At 49.7% G+C, this 18,642-nt stretch overlaps 1 protein-coding gene across 2 annotated transcripts in view; it reads left to right on the top strand.

Moving 5' to 3' along the window:
- Positions 1–18,642, top strand: part of Ccdc60 (coiled-coil domain containing 60) — a 137,273-nt gene that overhangs the window by 91,910 nt on the left and 26,721 nt on the right. The window contains exons 3-5 of one of the 2 annotated variants that reach the window (XM_015505134.2): positions 1,912–2,082; positions 6,995–7,096; positions 11,200–11,307. In XM_015505134.2, the coding sequence (XP_015360620.1) occupies positions 1,912–2,082; positions 6,995–7,096; positions 11,200–11,307 (381 nt within the window). The remainder of the gene's footprint in view (positions 1–1,911; positions 2,083–6,994; positions 7,097–11,199; positions 11,308–18,642) is intronic. The other variant, XM_048785724.1, reaches the window with a different exon arrangement.

The following is an 18,642-nucleotide window of genomic DNA, read 5'->3' as shown; positions in this document are numbered from 1 at the left end:
GCTGAGTAGTATTCCATTGTGTATATATATATATATATATATATATATATATATATCACAGTTTCTTTATCCATTCACCCATTGAAGGGCACCTAGATTGGTTCCATGGTTTAGCTATTGTGAATTGAGCTGCTATAAACTGATGTGTCTGCGTCCCTGTAGCGTGCTGATGTTAAGTCCTTTGGGTATAGACTGAGGAGAGGGATAGCTGGGTCAAAGGAGTTGGAGACTAGCATGCTAAGCGAAATAAGCCAATCCTAAAAAACCAAAGGTCGGATGTTTTCTCTGAGATGCAGATGCTAATTCACAGTAAGGGGGGCACTAGGGAAGAGTAGGGTTACCTTAGATTAGGTAGTGGGGAGTGAAGGGAGTGGACATGGGGATAGGAAGGATAGTAGAATGAAACAGGCATTATGACCCTATGTATATATATGACAGCAGGACTGATGTGACTCTACAGCATGTACAATCAGAAAACGGAGAAGTGATACCCCATCTTTGTATGATATATCAAATTGCATAAATGCATTCTACTATCAAGAATAAGTAATTAAAACAAATTTTAAAAAATTATAAAAGAAGAAAAGAAAGGTATTGGTGGTTCCCTGACCAGGCTATCTAAAGATCTACCTCTTGGCCTTTAGCCCTCCTGAGCTGTTCACTGGTGTGACATTTTCTTGGTGGCACTCCTACTTAGCCCAAATGTCACCTTCTCCAGGAAGCCTCCCGTGATTTCCCTGGGTTCCTCTAGCCCTGAGGTAATTCAGGTGTAGAGTGTACCTCTGGGGTGTTCTTTCTCCATTATACGGGGAACTCTCTGGGGACCAATGCCTTATTCCTTTGGGCAGTCCCAGCCCCCTGCACTGGTACCTGGAATTGATGTTCAGCCAAGACCAGCCAGAGAAATGAATGAGTGAGAAGTCGGCGCTCAGCTACCACCTGTACACTGTGATTGGAAAATGCCGGCAGAGCGTCCATGCTGGCTCCCAGCCTCTCCCCCGTGGTCATTTACAGGAGCCCCCTGCTAAGGAAATGCCCCTAGGAACACCCCAACTCCTCCTAGCAATAAGCAGGGGTCAGTTAATCAGAGTCCGGCCGTGACAGCCGACTGAGAACTTCCCCATCAAAACTAAGCGCAGAGAGAGACTCGGAGGGAGGACGAGGCTGCTCTGAAAGAAGGAAAGAAAATATCCCTGTCTCCGAGAGGAAGTTTCCACCCACCCAGTTTCCAATTTGCCTGAATTAGCTGTCCCCCACCTCAGGACTGTCATCATTGACGGCCCAGGTCTCTCTCCCCCACTGGCCATGAACTCCAGACACCCCGTGTATCTTAAACAGTCAGCTCAGCGTCTAGCACACATCGGTTGTTTATTAGGAATTTGGAAGACAACAAATGAAACTGAATTTTAGAACAAACATTTATATCTAGGAAATATGATGGTGACTTTTGGGTTTTGGTTCCCCTCCCCTCCCCCTACCCCAGTGCTAGGAATCAACCCAGGCCCTCAGGCACACTAGGCAAGCGCTCCGTCACGCAGATCAGATACATCCCCTTAGCTACAGGTTCTCACTGAGTTGCCGAGGCTGGCCTCCAACTTGTCATCCTCTTGCCTCAGCCTCCTGAGTTGCTGGGATGGCAGGTGTGCCCTCTGCCGGTGGCCATCACAGAAAAGCCCCTCTTCACCCTCTCCCATGCACCATGGTGTCTAATCCTGTGGCCTGCAGATGGTCACACTGATTTCATGGCACCTAGCAGGGTGCCTGGCACACAGTAGCCACTCCATATCTGAATTGCAGATATTCAGCTTCTCTCCTCCTCTCCATCTCTCTCTCTCTCCCCCTCTCTCCATCTGTCTGTCTGTGTCTGTTTCTCTCTTTCTGCCTCCGTCTCTCCCACCCCGGTCTCTGCAGCTCCCTGATCCAGGCGGTGAAGATGGGCCGCGGCTACTTCACCATTCTGAGGGAGGAGAGCAACTTGAAGAAGGAGCAGCTGCAACTCCAGAAGCTGGAGGAAGAAGAGAGAAATAAATTCCAGCTGGCCAAGAAGGTCTCCGAGATCCAGTTAGAGGACTCGTTGTTGGTGTAAGTGGACAGGGAGCTGAGGGGCTGATAGGGGCCCTCCCCTGGGTGGCGCCATCCAGCCTTCTGGTCTACCGAGGAATATCTACTCCCACAAACGCCTGCCCCATGAAACAGGAATCCCTGGCCCTACTCTAGCCATGCAGATGAGACTTAGAGGTGTCAATCATTTCCCCAAGGCCATCAGTTAGAAAGCAGCCTGATGCCCACACTCCGTGGCACCCAAATCCACGGGCTGCACCAACTGTCCTGGACAAAATTCTGAGACACTGAGCTTGTGTGGGCCCAAGGAAATCTACAGCAGGGACAGGGCAGAGGTGCCAGAGTGGGCAGAGAGGAAACACGCCCTAGAGATGGCCTGTGGCTGCGTCCAGTACCCCATGGCCACAGCCATCCCAACCCTGGCTACCTACTAGACTACCCGGAGGGGTCTGCAAGATACCAATGCCCAGGGTACCTTCCGGGCCGGTTACACGGTATGTTTCTCTTGTTTTTAAAATAAAGTTTAAAAGGTCTATTTTAAAGTTCTCCTACTTTTTAAAGTTCCCTTGGGAAATGCCAATGGGGAGCCATGGTTGAGCTCCATTGTGCCAGGGGCCACCTTCAGGAATCCAAAAGGCCAGGGCATTAGCTCAAGAGGACACGGGAGCAGACACTCCCTTTGCAAAAATTCTGTTTTCCAGACAGTTAAAGAAATAGGAATGTGCACTTCCTAAAAACTTTTCAGCAGAATCCTATGTGAGCTCTGTCTGGCTTCTTCTGCTTAAGACAGTGGGTTTGAGGTTCGTCCTAGACAGAAATCAGGGTGGTTGGTGGCAGCAGACAGAGAGGCTCAGAGACTGCTTACTAGATACAGGGTCTCCTTTGGTGGCCATGAAAAAGGTTGGGGACTAGATAGAGACAGTGGTTCCTCGACGCCGTGAATGCGTGTGATAAATGTGACAGAAACCAAGCATGGCTCCAAGTTCTCCAGCTTTGCTCCAAACATCTCTACTTCACGGTCAGCTGTCTGCCACTTTTAAGTTTTTTTTTTTCTATTTTGTCCAGCAATTTTGTTTTGTTTTTGTCTAAATAGGCTAGCCTGACATTTGTGCCTTCATTTATTGACTCATGTATTTTTTCTAAGACAGAAAAACTATGTCTGGCTGACAATCCCTCATCTGTGCCTCTTAAGGAGTGGCCACCCCAGGAAGGAAGCTCTGTCACTTGAGCAGGGGGCATCTGGATGAATCTGATACGTTCAATACACAGGAAGAGCAAATCGATTCAACCGGGAGGGAGACATCCAGAAGACGGGCCAGGGGTGTAGCCCACCAAGACAAGAAAGAAGAGGGAGGAAACAGGCATATCTAAGATGTGCAGGAGGGTTTGCCTCAAGGTGTGAAATTCGAACCCATTTCCATGTCCCTCGGGGATCTTTAGTAATACGGTTCCCTTGGTGCATCCAATTGTGGAGCAGGTTCAAAGTCAGTTTGGAGCAGGCAAGAGAGGCTGTCTGGACGCAGATCTACCCTCATTGCACAATCAACCACTGCGTGTTGAAAGACCATTGTGTGCACAAGCCCTCTGGGGGCACATGGAGGTACCCAGAGCATTAAGAGCGCCCCTACTCCACCCTCAACCACAGCGAAATGCCACGGGGGGACGTGCCAAAGTGCCTCAAGTACACCCAGCCCCTCAAGTAGAGGACGTAAAAAGGAAATCTAGAGGGAAAAAAAATCCCAGGAGGCCCTTCCATACTGGACAGAAGCTTGCTGAGTGACACAAAGCACAATCAGAAGCTCCATCAATGTCCCCGCAAGCCCACCAGACGGCCCTGGAGCCAGCACATCTGCATGGGATGGTCCAGGTTGGAGAAGGGGGGGTGCAACTGTGTTACCTTTTCAAAAAATATCTGTTTAATTTTTCGATTGACATCTAATAATCTACATGCGTGTGGGGCACAGGGTAACATCTCCATGCACAACGAGTGCCACTTGCAAGGGTCAGGGCGACCGGCATACGCATCCCTTCAAACATGGATCATTTCTTTGTGTCGGGAAACATTCAAAACTCGCTTTAGCTCGGCTCAGATGGACAAGTAACTGCTGTCAACCACAGTTACCCCACCGTGCAAAAGAATTAGAGATGATTCCTGTCTAACTGCACCCCGTACACCCAACGGTGTCTTGTGCCAGGCGTTAGAAAGGTGACATGCAAAGCCAGAACCATTCCAGTGTCCTCGTCAGACCCTGAAGGGGTGTGTGGTGCAGAGAAGACCACTCCATGAGCCCAGAGCTTCCCATTTTCTCCAGAGGGGTCCCTAGAGCTCAGCAGACATGCTGCCCTCCAGCCTGAGCCCAGGGGCTCTCGTACAGTCTGCGACTCCTGGTGATGGAGCCAGCTTTCCCTGGAAGGATCTAGAAGGAATCAACTCGTGGCTCTTTATTCCAGGAGTCCTGCTCAGAGGAACAGGCCAGGCAGCTCCAGGCAGGGGCAGGAGCCCATCTGCTAAAGAGGCTCCCCCACCTGTTTAAGTGGTTGCCTGTTTGGACAGAGTGTTTAATCCGCGGTCACAGAACACAGTTCTCCCTTCTCCCATCCGTGTTTCAGTGAGCGAGACACGGTGTATTTAAAGTTTAATAAGTTTAAATATGCATGAGATGGCTTGTCTCGCAGACATTGGTCTGGTTGTATCTTATCGGGTAGATTCTACGCGCTGTACAAGGCTGGTTATTAAAATGAAATTGTAAGCCATTAAGGCACGGTAGCCATCAAATGCCAGAGTGGGGACCTGTTATAAAATGGGATTAGGAGATGGCACGCACCAAGACAGGGAACTGTGAGGAGCACAAACCTTGGAGCCAGTCGGGACTTGAATTCGAATCCTTACTTCTGCAATACAACTGTTCAACTTCGGACAAACACTTGTACCTCTCTGAGCCTCCTTTTTCCCTTTGCGCATATGAAGGGTACCAAACCTCCAAGCTTGTTAGGAGGATTAAATGAAGTGGTACTTAGCACAGGACCCAACTTCTAAGACACCCTTGGTGTAATTATCACCTATTAATTATGCAATAAAGTGAATTTGACCTCCCTGGGCCTCAATTACCTCAAATCCTCCCACCTGTGCCTCAAAACCTTAAATTCCAGGAAGGCTATGGGAAGTACCCCACATTTAAAAAGCTGTGTTTCTATAAATAGGATTCCAAGCACAACAGTATCCAAAAAAATACAAGCATTCATTTGGGAAGACTTTTTTTTTTTTTTTAAACCAAGCATTTGATCTCGCGCCTCATGAAAGCAAAAGGGATTATTTTCGGTGCCCCCTCAGGATGTAAGACCAGAGAATAAGTTCTTTTTTAGACAAAAGTTTTTAAGTCTGACAAAGTACGCAGGGAAAAAAGAAAATCAAGCCTGTTCCGGAAGGTTCTTGTCTTCCAGCATTATTTCCCAACGCGTTCAATGACCTCATTTTTTTCAGCCTCAGATTCTGCTGAAATGGTGGGGGGGAAAGATGAGTGGAATCTGTTCTATCATTGTCGTTTACAAAGGCCAGAACCAGAGATTAAGGAGTACAAACACGGGGTTAATTTCTACATATTCTAATCCACCGGGAGACCAGGATGAGCCGGTAAGATGGGGCAAGTTAACGTGTTTGCTTGTAGGTTTTCTTTCTTCAGCTCCAGCATTGAATAGTCAATGAAAGAGGAAATAGGGGGAAACCTACATTTAGGTCCTTTTCGTTAACTCTGTGACCCAGGATTAATCTCGAATTCCAGGAGGACAGTCAGCTCCTTACTCGTGTGCCAGTCTCGCCTCCCCTAGCCCCTTCTGTCACCGTAACACCCTCAATGGCTAATGTTTCTCAACAGAAAAAGATGAAAGTTGCCCTCTCCACGGCCTCCTGCTTTCCTACTCACCATATGCCCTCTACCACAGGATCTTTGCACATGCTGTTTCCTCCACATAGAAGGCCTTTCCCTCCTCCATCTGCCTAGTTGATTCCCATTCAACCTTCAGATTGAAGCTCAGTCTTTACTCTTATTCCCATAATGGTTGCCATGAACAGTCGCTCCAAAACGTATTAACTCAAGACAACAAACTCTTCTTTCACTAGTCTGCAGTTGGAGGGGCAGGACTGTCTCTGTTTCAAACTGCAAGGCAGGATCTAGGGAAGCTCAAAGGATCCATTTCCAAGACTGCTCACTCTCATGGGTGGCTGGGAGCCGGGAGCTGAGAGCCGAGTCCCTCTCCCTCTGGGCCTCTTCGCAGGCTGCCAGCTTCCTCACAGTATGGTGGCTGGACACTAGGCAGGACCATCCCAGGACATGCAGAGGAGAGCCGGCCAGCGCCTGGGGCCTGGCATGACGTCACTTCTGACACGTGCTATTGGGTCAACCAGTCTAAGGGTCCCGATCTAAGGGGGAAGTAGATGTCGACCCATCTGTCACTTGCAAGACTATCGAGGAATTTGGGAACGTGTCCTGAAATCACCACGACTTTCTCAGCTTCAAGGAAGAATTCCCAGCTTCCTCCTCGGTCAAATTCCCTATTTTCAGCTGTCAAAGCACACGGATCCCAAGGGTGGGTTTGGCAGTGCCTGTTTGCCCCCACTGGAGTCAGTCTCATTCATTGCTACATCCGCTGTCCCCAGCACAAAGAAGGTGGTCACTAACGATTGGGTACAAGTGAGCGGATCCAGGAACCATCAACTGTTTCATAGAAAAGGTCCTTAGACGGTGGCTCAGAAACCACAGGGCCTTCCAGGAACAGGGTGGGGAGTTTTCGGCACTGTGTCCCCAAACTTCTCCTATGACCTTGACCCTATTCCTGGGGCTGGTATTGTTGCCTGCTACGTAATAGTTCCTGGTAATATAAGAGAAGGAGGCGTCGAAAGCTGCTACTCACGGCTCTCTTTCTGCTTTTCCTCCAGCATCTACGAGGACGAGAAGAAGTCGGGGACCAACATCATCTTCCGCCCGTTCACCCCCATGCGCAGCTGCCTCTTCCTGCCCTCGATGCCCGAGGCTCACGTGTAAGCAGCCTCACCCGGCTCCCCAGCCTCGCCATCGGAAATGACCCGGGGCACGGGGGTGTGCAGGGAACCCTTGAGCTACGCATTCCCTTGTCCTCTTGAAAGGGACACAGAGCTTGCCGCTGGCAAACCTATCTGACATGAAAAATACCAGAAAGCAAGCCGGGCGAGGTGGCCCACACCTGTCATCCCAGCCGCCCTCGGGAGGCTGAGGCAGGAGGATCGCAAGTTCAGACCAGCCTCAGCAATTTAGTGAGGCCCTAAGCAACTCAGGGAGACCCTGTCTCTAAATAAAATCCAAAATAGGGCTGGGGATGTGACTCAGGGGTTGAGTGCCCCTGAGGCTGGCTAGCCCTGCAAAAGGGTACTCTTGCTTTCTAACACCAGGACATCCCTGTCCCCTGAGTGTCCCCCAGAGAGTCACAAGTCCAAACTCTCCTTTTGCACTGGCTGCTCATTTCAACAGGCAGCGCTTTGGCACGGAGGTAGCAGCCTCTGGCTTGAGGGAAGGGTCCCTCCACCTTAGCACTGTCCACGCCTGGGGACCCAGAATTCTTGGTCGTGAAAGTCTGGCAGGTCACTGTAGGATGGCTAGTCACCTCCGTGGCCTCTACCCACTAGATGCCGGGAATTCTACTTCCCCAGCCTGTGACGACCAGAAACGTCTCTGGACAGCCAAAAGTCCCCGTAGGTGGGAAATGACCCGCTCCCCTCCATCCCATGTTGAGAACAACTACCGGAAGCTACTGAGTCAGTTTAAGAACTTTAGTGCGACAGATTTATGTATTAGACCTCCATGACCCTTCCGGCATTATTGGCCAATACTGACCACTCTCTAGGCATTCATTACCTCATTCAAAACTCTTAGCATCCCATTGGATAGGTGTCTTATTATCCCCACCCGGAAGAGGAGAAAGCAGAAGCTCAGAGAGGTCTATTCACCTACCCAGGCTCACACAGCTCAGGGTCTCCCTGTACTGAGGCTCGGAGCCAGCCGGTCTGGCCTGAGAGCCCGGGTTCTTGTCACCACGTGCTACACAGAAAGAGTGTCCCTAAATCTGGCCTTGGAGGTGCTCATGGTATATTTGGAGAGCCAAGTCCTCTGCCCTTGTAGAGTCAAATAATGCGAGAGTGAGATCATAGGACAGATGGCAGATGGGTAAATCGTTAGCAAGAGCACTTACTTACCTCGTGGGTGGACGTGCAAAGGTCACCCACACCATGGTCACCCTGGTCTCCACCATCAGTGTCTATTGGCCACCTCCTCATCCCTCCCTAACAGTCGGGCCTGTGATGAGTCCCACCCCCACCCCACTTTCCTCCTACGTCCCTCAGATTGATTTTATCTTTGATTTCATTTTCTGTTCTTCTTTGGTGCTAGGGATTGGACCCCGGGTGATTTACCAATGAGCCACATCCCCAGCCCTTTTCAGCTTTGATTTTGAGACAGGGTCTTGCTGAGTCCCTTAGGGTCTCCATGAGTTGCTGAGGCTAGTCTCAAACTTGCAATCCTCCTGCCTCAGCCTCCCGAGTCACTGGGATTACCAGCATGCGCCACCATACCCCGTTTGACTGGCTTCTCTTTAGACCCAGTCATTCAGGGTCATTCCAACTGGCAGCCGAAGCCTGATGCTCTTAAAACATCTCCTTCCAGCAAGAGGCCTTGTAATCTCTCCTAATGTCCCTTGGAAACACTTGGGCTGTCCCTGTGTCTCTCATGGACAAGCCTTCTGAAGCCAGTGAGATGTCCCTTGCGTCTGGGGATATTGAGGGATATCTGGGAAAGTACCCAATCCTGCCCAAACACCACCATATACTCTATTTATTTGGTCTGACCACACCGAAGCTTAAATCAGCCACGAAATGACTAGTGGTAGCTTCTTGCCCTTCTTCCTTCAATGCCCGTTGGGGAAAGTGAATCAGAGAGGGCCCAGAACTTGCCAAAGGTTGCACAGCAGGAATCTTGATCCTGTAGCTCCTGAGTCAGCTCTTTACACCAGGTGTATCAGATATGTTATCATTAACGGCATCCCAGTGGAAGTTGTTACTGTTATGCTCTTCAAGGGCCAGATGATAAATAATCTTATGCTTTGTAGACCAGAGGGGGATGTGGGTTCTAGGATCCTTCCTTTTCTTCTCTAAAATAACAAGGCTGCCCCTTCCCCGCGGCCTTCTGTGGTCAATGGTGCAGCAAAAGCCAAGACCAGAACTCACACCCCAATGTGCCCTCGACCACCAGCACGGGATGCTCCGGGGGGCTTTGGACTCACAAGCCACCAATCAGCACTGTGGTGAAGAGCACCAAATTGGGAGCCAGAGGCCCGGACTCCAGTTCCAGCTCTGCCATGTGCCGGCTTTTGTGACCTTGGACAAGTTGCCTGAGTCTCTGGGCCTCTGTTTCCCCATCTGCAAAATGGGGATGACCATGAGGCCTCCCCCACGGGGATTCATGAGGATGAAATTGGTTACTGTGTGTCGAGCACAGAAAACAGGGTCGGACACAAAGGAATGCTCTCTGCCAAGTATTCACCGCTGTTCTGATTGGGCTCTTGTGACGATGTCCTATCTCAACGGTTCTTGGCGACCCCAAGTTATCAGCTTCAGGAAAATGTCAGATCTGAACCAATCCATCCCCACCATCCTCCGTTCAGTAACCAGAAATACACTGAGCCCACTCTGCCCAGCACCGGGAACCCCGGGCTGGGCAGGACTCTGTGGTTTTCAGGTCCGTGGAGGGTCAAAAACACAAGTAGTTATAATAGAGCGAGGACCCAAAGGGTAGGGACAGAGGGACACATTGAAGACATGGGGATGCTTTAGAAAGTCCTTGGAGAGAGCCTAACCCAGGCCCGGAGCAATCAAGGAGGGCTTCCTGGTGGAGGTGATTATGAGCTGAAGCCCCGTCACTGAAAGGCAGAGAAGATAAACATGCACCAGGAGCAGAGAACAGGGTCCAGGAGGGATGCAATCTCAGGAAAGAGCAATTACAGGGCTTGGTACTGGAGGCCTCTGCTCTATTAGTGGGAGGGGAAGTCAGTCGTGGAAGGTGAGGACAGCTGAGTCCAAGAAAAACACAGGCAGCCTGTTTACCCTTCCCGACCACCTCCTCGGCTTCACCGGAGGAGAGCGAGGCCTCCGTGAGAGGCAGGGCTCAGGCCCCGGGGAGCACAGTATCCGGGAGGAATCAGACCAATCCTCTCTACCCCCAGCTGTGTGACCTCAGATAACTCACTTCACCTCTCTGAGCCTCAGTTTCCCCTTCTCCAAAACAATAATGGATCATAACTCATACCTCCGCAGATTTGGGGCAAAAATAAATAACGTGGGAAAAAGTAGCTGGCTGATTGTAGATGTTTTATATGACATGCCCCTCCCTATCAGAAAAGGTAGATGGGACCTATTTTTAAATAGTGTTTTAGTTACGTTTTCAAATATCACGCTCAGTGTGCTTTTCTTCAATATCAAGCTGCATCTTCAGACAAAGGACGTCCACATTTAAGGACTTCCCTGGGTCCCCCTGTTGATTAAGAAGAAAAAAGTAGTGACCACACTAGTTCCTTGTTTTCCAGGCTACCTGTCACCCAACTCACTTATTGTCCTTTGATTGGAAAAACAGCCAGGTGCCTGGTCATTAATTCCCTCAGTTTGCCAGAGTCGAGACTCCATCTGGGGACCCCCCCTTGTCTCCCCGCACCACACACTAACCCCCACTGCTGGCCCAGGATCACCTTGCTTCAAATCATGGCTCTGCTCCCTACTGGCCCGGTGACGGGCACACCTTCCTAACCTCTCTGAGTCACAGACTCCCCGTCTCCAGAATGAGGCCAATGACAGGATGTGTGCCCAATCCACATGCCCCATGCCTGTAATCCCAGAGGTTCAGGAGGCTGAGGCAGGAGGCTGGCAAGTTGGAGACCGGCCTCGGCATCTGAGCAAGGCCCTAAGCAACTTAGAGAGACCCTGTCTCCAAATAGAAAATAAAATGGTCTGGGGAGGTGGCTGGGTGGTAAAGCGCCCCTCTGGGTTCAATCACCAGTACCAATCTTTCCCGTGAAGATTGTCGTAACAGGATCTCACTGTGTCCCCTCCCTGTGTCTTTGCAGCGAGCCCCTGTTCCGCCAGCTCTGCGCCCTGCACTGGCTTTTGGAGTCCCTGACCATTGACCACACCCACCACACCATGAAGTCAGTGACCACCTGCTGGAATTTCAAGTAGGCATCTGCGCCTCCACCCTGCCCCGCGCTAGCTCCAGCCTGGGCAGCGGGAAGGGCTGCCCTCCGCTCCTCCCTCCCGTTCATCCTTCCGGGTGACCAGGTGACCAGGTTGCTTTAGGGGCTCCATATATTCTGAGGGATCCAAACAGGGCAGGGCAGAAGCAGCTCACACAGACCCAATCGGGTGCAGACCCTTGCAGCCTAGCGACATCACATGGGTGGCTTGAAATCAGCCGGTCACAGTGGGAGAATTTACACCACAGAAATTGGCAGATCCTCAGCCAGACTGCTCTCCAGCCCTCCGGGGGGACGGTGTCTCCTCCTTACCAGTTTTAGTTTTTCTCTCTTTCTTCTTCTCCCTCCTTCTCCGGGTCCCTTTTCTTCTTCCCTTATCTCCCTGTTCTTGATTTGCTCCTTCATCTCAAGGAGTTGCTTGGTTTGGCTGTGCTGTCTTTTCAATGTGTTCTGGGCGCTGTTTCACCACTTAGACCCAAGGACGTCTGTACCTGAAATGCAGCTCCCTGGGGCAGCTGGGGTTTTCCCAAGCAGAAGCTTCCAGAACACTTTGTCCAGGCCAAGAAAAGGGTCAGGAGCATCACCTCCAGGGGACAGGGCTCAGGCCCAAGCTTTGAGGCCACGGTAGCAAGAACCGCACGGGGCATGCAAGGTGGAACAAGAAATAGGAACAAACGAGGCTTATTCTTTAAGAAATCAAATTGTCTGTAAAAAAAAAAAAAAATGGGACACAAAATAATAATAAGGAACCCAGTCTTGAGGAACAGGATTTGCACTGTGAAAACCACAGGCTGAGTTTAATAAACCCCATCCCCAGTGCTAAGGGTCCTCTCCTCCACCTTCATGGGCCTGGGTGCCTCTAGAAGCCCTACCTCCTGGGAAAGTTCAGTTTTCTTCTCTTCCAAATATTGGTCCTCATTAACTCCTTCCTCCGAGGACATGGACCACCCGTCCCTCCTAGTCCCCCAGTTCACCTCTTGCACCAGGACCCGGATAAACTAGCCTCAGACGCAATCACAGATGTAAATTCTGCATCTACCAACATGTTAGTAACTAATTTATTCAGTGTTCTTGGCTGGGACAAAGTTACAATTGTAATATTTTTTTTTTGATACAGTGGCTTACAAACTATTTTTTAAGCAGTAATAGTTTACTTTTTTCTTTTTCACGTCAAAATCCCTGTAATGTAAACCAGATTGTTCTGAATGGACCCTCTTCAGGAAGGAAGAGACTTAAGGGCTGAGAGACCCGGGGCCCCACTCCCACCCTGGCCCCTCAGTTATTTACAAAATATCTTCTATGATTCCCAGAATTTGTTTGAAACCCACAGCCTTCAAACATTCATCATGCATTATTCATTTTTCTTTAAAACCAAACTGTCCAAGTTATGAGTGAATGCAATTTACTCATAGAAATTTTTCAAAAAAAATTTATAAACATATAAAGTATAAAAGCTTTTATTCCCTCCTTAGAGAAAAACTCCTTTTAAAGGTTTAAGGTGTGCCATTCCAAATCTCTTTAATACCTTCTTCATTTTTTTTTTTTTTGGTACAGGGGACTGAACCCAGAGATACTCTACCACTGAGCTACATCCCCAGCCCTTTTTACTTTGTATTTTGAGACAGGGTCTTGCCATGTGACTGAGGCTGGGCTTAACTTGCAAACCTCCTCCTGCCTCAGCCTCCCTAGTCACTGGGATTATTACAGGCTTGCACCACAGTGCCTGACTCACAGATATTTTTGATGGAAAATGGTTTAAAATATTGTTCTCTACCTCATTCCCCGCCCTCGCCTTTTACAGGGACTCATGATGGCACCTACCCATCTTCCTCATTCTGTTCATATTGAAAGGCACACACACTGGGGCATTCTGTTGTGTGGATGGAACATAATTCAGATAAGCATATCTTTATTGACAGACATGGAGGCTATTCTCAAATTTTTGACATTCCAAGTGGCTCTTCACGGAACATTCTTACACATGTCTTTCGTGCCCAGTTGTGAATATTTCTTTTGATTGGATTCTGAGAAATGGGAATCGCTAGGTCAAAGCAACATGTACATTTTTTTTTCCACCGTTGATTGCTTAGATTCTAAGAAAAAAGCCCCTGAGCCTGGGAACTACTAATTGCATTTCATCGGCCACCAACAGCAACCTTGTCTCTGACATGTACACACCCACCCTCCCTCACAGAGGGAAGAGCATCATGTAGGATGTGGACAGAGGAGAGAGAGAAAGGGCCATCTTTATTTTCTTTAGTTGCTTTTTTTTAAAAAAATGTGCTCAGAACGTAACCAAGAAAAAAAAAATTGTTGATGGCAGTAAAAAGACATATTGGTCTCATTGAGTATCGATGATTGATAAGGGCAGGGATCTAAGGTTGCCCAGCTCTCTAAAAGCAGAATCAGAATAATTCAGACAGACCCAAGAGAATAGTGCAGTTCAAGAAGATTGCCTTTGGCAGGGAGAGTATCTTGGTGGGGTCTGGTTTTTCTCTAGTAGACCATTTCCTCCTGGTAGGGACTTTTAACGCGGGGCCCCGGGATATGATGGTAAATGTTTAACAGGCAGTTTTTCAGGGCCTGGAGAGACGTGGTTTGTAGTAAGGCCAATGTCCCTGGTGTGAATACCCGGCCGAGGCTGATTTCAAGATGGCCAGCGTGATGTCACTGGGCTTGGAGCTGGGAAGAGTTGCCCCTGGGTTCTCACCCGTCCATGTGAGCCAACTCCAGGACCCCAGGGTCTGTTTAAATGACAGCTCTGGGGGACAAGAATTCCTGATTATGGATGCCTTTGGGACTTCAGGCTAGAAAAGAAACTTCTGAGCAGAATTTTAGCAGCACATGAGATCCGTGGTCACTGGGTCACTGGGCAAACACACAAGGTCCACCAAAAATATCTAACTCCAAAGAGAAACACCTCAGGGAACGACCCCAAGAAGAAAACCCCAGGTCCCCAGTTCTGGTGAATGCTCATCCGAATTTCCATCAGCCGAGAGCCAGCCTCTCCTGGTGTTAATTCTGAGACCCAGACCCTGACCCTGCCAGCCCCTGAGGATTTTCTGAAAGGAAATATCCATCCCCGGTGACCTATGGCTCCCGGAGGCATCATGACATCTGCATACCAAGTCCCTCTCTTTATGGATTTTATAGCAGGAATGTGGGGGCGGTTCAATTCCTCCGCGAGGGTTGGGCACACACAGCGAGATTTGACCAAGGGGCAGCTAGAATGCTTCGAGAGGGACCATCAGCATTCACAGGACGAGGATCTCATGTTTGGATGGATTGATGGCTGGTCAAGTGAATGGGCAGACAACAAATTTTAGGATTAGCTGCATCTGAGTCTCTGTTTTACTTGGGGGGGGGGAACTTCTCAATTCTCAGTTTCCTCCTATAGCAATTCAGACATAGCACCACATCCCAGCACCCTTATTAATCCTACTGCTCTTAAGAGAGTTTATTTCTATTGGTCAGACGATAGGGTTCAGACCAAGAAGAGAAACTAGCCTTCAATACTATGACAATTATCCTTCTGCAAGAGTACAAACCTCTTTTTAGACAAAGTCACACCTGATTTTTTTGTGTGAAGGTCCATAAGTCTTTCCACCCTTGGAGCCAACTGTGTTTCAGAATTCTGACTTTTTTTTTCTAGTTTAAAAAGGAAGTATGAGGTATCTACCATATAGAACGTCACACTCCCAAGGAGGCCCGGGGCGGCACAGATGTGAGTCTGCAGGAAACAAAAAGTGAATATTTATCCTAAGTTCCTAAATAAAGGGCAATTCCTTTCAGGTCACATTTTGCTGCCAAATAAGTTATTAAAATCTTGTTATTCAATCCTTTGGGGGGTGGTTTGAAATAGAGGTTTTAGACCTGAATTGACGGTATTCTTAATAGAGAATATCTTGGCTGGGCTCAGTAGTACACACCTGTCATCCCAGCAGCTCGGAGGCTGAGGCAGGAGGATCGTGAGCTCAAAGCCAGCCTCAGCAACTCAGCAAGGCTCTAAGCAACTCAGGGAGACCCTGTCTCCAAGTAAAACACCAAAAGGGCTGGGGATGTGGCTCTGTGGTTAAGCACCCCTGGGTTCAATCCCTGGTACCAAAAAAAAAAAAAAAAAAAAGACTATCTTTCCAAGGACTAAGCCTGAGTAGAACTTTCTGGAGGAGCAGGTGAGCAAACATGGCAGTCCCTCTCCAGCCACATCCCTTCTGCCATCTTCTCTAGTCACCTTGGGGAAAAGCAGGGGAGACCTTGCAAAAGAAGGGAGAGAATCAAGAGTCACCAGTTTACCCTCCAGGTGGGGGACATCACACAGAGCTGTCCCCACAGACCTGTGCTGTCCCCTGGAGCCAAGTAAGCAGCTCAGATGTCTAGGTCCCATTGCCTCCGACTGCCCCAGACAGACCCCTCTGCCCTCTGCACCCACTCTTCACTGGGGGCTTGGGGGACAGGTGAGTGGAATCCTGGTTACTGTAGCTTCCTCTGGATTTTTAAATATGATAATGTATGTGTTTAATTGCTCTGCAGTCTCCAAAACATTTCCATGCACTCTTAGTTCAAAGCTCTTCACACCGTGCGGCTGGGGACCCCAGTTAGCATAAAGATTCTGATCCCGCAGGTTGGGGCCTGAGAACCTGCATTCTAGCAAACTCTCAGCAATCCGAACTTTTATGGAAGGAGTCTAGGCACAAAGAACACCCCCTTTCCTTATAAAAATACAGATGGCTCAAAAGGAACCCACACTTTGGTGGCTCAACACGAACCCCTAAATCCAACCACTATTTCATAACGGAAATAGCCAGAGCTCAGAATCGGGCACTGCTCTGACTCTATGACCTCATCTGAGCCCCATTCCACCTGGCCAGTGCAGACACGGAGGCCCAGAGGATCGGAGTCATCTTCTGCAAGCGGCAGAGATAGCCAAAGAGAAGTCGGGATCTGAACCCAGCTAGAGAACTTGGGTGCTCAACCGCTCGACGATCATTTCCAGTGTCTGTGGCCGAAGCCCAAAGTCTCCAATTAATTTAGAGAATCATCTGGTGCCCTCCCTCAAGAAAAAAAAAAACAAAACAGGTTATCTCACTACAAAGTGGCACATTAAAAAGGGACCCACTTATCAAGGTGATATAGGTATCATTTTCTTTCATAAAAGGGTCGAAAGTATTATTCTGCACATACGGCTTTGCCACTCCAGGCTTCCTGTTTAACTTGTCACAGGAGGAGCATCCCTTCGCGGCTGCACCTCTGGAGCTTATGGGTTTAAGAATATACAGAAATATGTTCACCAATTCTCCAAGGGGAAAAAAAAAGTTTTTCCAAAATTTTCCCTTTCATGCAACAGGGCAGTCTCCTTGACCAGCACACCCAATGGCACTTCTTAATGAAATGGCTTATATTTAAAGGGGCCTGCCCTTTGTCCTGTAGCCCCACCCCCACCCCCACCCAAGAGTATGTCACTGACCTGCAGCTCGGCCTTTTGCTGGTGGCACACTGCTGGGAAGGCTGCAGCGCAGATAACAGCCCACGTCCTGCTCTCAGGAGCTTCCCTCTGGAGAAGAGAGGGGACAACAGATAATCAACATGTCACAGTCAAGATAATTTGAGATAGCTCTAAGTGTCCTGAGGAAATAAATGGGTGATGGGATATAGTGGCAGGGCCTGGGGCTGTGCTTTGAAGTTGGAAAGGCTGGCTCAGGAAGTGACAGGTTAGGGAGTTCTTGATTTCCCCTGCTCCGAGCTTTGTGTGGCTGCAATCCCGTCCGCTCTGGTTCCCCAGCCGACATCAGGGAGCGGGAGCAGGCGGCAGGATGATCAGATGGTCTCATCCCTCCTGAGGCAGGGCGGGGCCGCCTGGCCTTGGGGATCCCCAGAGATCTGCCTCTGCCCACCCCCAGGTACAGAATCAGCCGTTCCTGCCCTCAGCCCCGGACAGGTGGACACGGCCTGGTCAACCGACTTTCCACCCTGAGGCACAGGTTTTCAGCCCAGTGTGAGTCAGAAAGTGAGAGTGGGGTGGTGGAGACAATTGCTGGTTGCCACTGTAAACGGACATCTTCAAACGACAGCTAGGGACAAGACGTGCTCTCTCGGTGGACACCATTAAAAGAGAGGAGACCGATCTCAACGCCCTCTTCCCTTGATTTCTGGCCAACGGAATCCCCCAGAAAGCTTCCAAAGGGGGAAATAATGGCCTGAAAATCACAGCTACTTCTCCCCTATAGAGCCTCGTCCCCACCATCAGCTCCTCCTGAAAGTCACAGTAAAATCTCTGATGTAGCCAGGTACAATGGCGCACGCCTATCATCCCAGTGGCTCTCGGGAGGCTGAGGCAGGAGGGCGGCGAGTTCAAAGCCAGCCTCCGCAAAAAAGCCAGGCCCTAAGCAACTCCGTGAGACCCTGTCGCTAAATAAAACACAAAATAGGACTGAAGATGTGGCCCAGTGGTCAAGTGCCCCCAAGTTCAATCCCTGGTAACCCCCCCCCCCATAAAAAAACATCTCTTCTGTGAAAAGCACACCATCACTGTGGGTAGGCGAACTGTACCAGGTTCTCTGTACAAGGCACCCACTTCACGAGCCCCACTTCTTTTCCTCTGCCCAGCAATCATTTGCATAGTTCATATTATCTCCCCATTTTACAGAAGGGGCTCAGAGAGGCTACAGAACTTCACACAAAGTCCTGCATTCAGGAAGCAGTGGGCAGCGGGACTCTGGAACTCTCCCCACTGAGATCACCCTCTTCTGATTCTGATGCTCAGGGGGACTGGCCCGGGTCTCACAGACGGGACATTGGGAGCATCAATGAGGGGATCTTGATTAAACTGCAATAAATGCAACCCCCAAATCTCAGCGGCTTCACGCCACAGAAGCTCCTTTCTTGCTGCCCTGACACGTCCAGCTCTCTGCTCATTACAGCCAGGCGGGGGAGGGGGCTGTCAGAAGTGCCATCTCAGCACAAGCTCCGCCAGATGACTCCAGGACGGCCTGAAAAGCCCCCACCCAAGGCTCCCCTCGCTCGCTCCCTCACGCTCATGTATTTTTGAACAAAGCAAGTCACCCCTGACTTGAGGGAGCAGGGAAGTGGGTGGACTGCACTAATGATCTCGCCATCAGGGCACTGGGGAGGACCTGCTGCGGGCCCTGCCCTTCCCCACGAGGTGTGCGGTGGACATCGCTGTCCCCCATGGCTTTGTCCTGTCCTCCCACCTATCGATCTCCCTGTTTGGTTTATTTGCTACTGAAAATGAAACATCAGAGAGACCGATTCTGTCCAACCAGGGCTTTTCGGTGTCGGTGGCTTTGCCGTGCCAGGGCT

This window comes from Marmota marmota, unplaced genomic scaffold (assembly GCF_001458135.2).
Source record: "Marmota marmota marmota unplaced genomic scaffold, marMar, whole genome shotgun sequence".
Lineage (NCBI taxonomy): Eukaryota > Metazoa > Chordata > Mammalia > Rodentia > Sciuridae > Marmota > Marmota marmota.
This window is presented reverse-complemented; position numbering and strand designations above follow the sequence as displayed.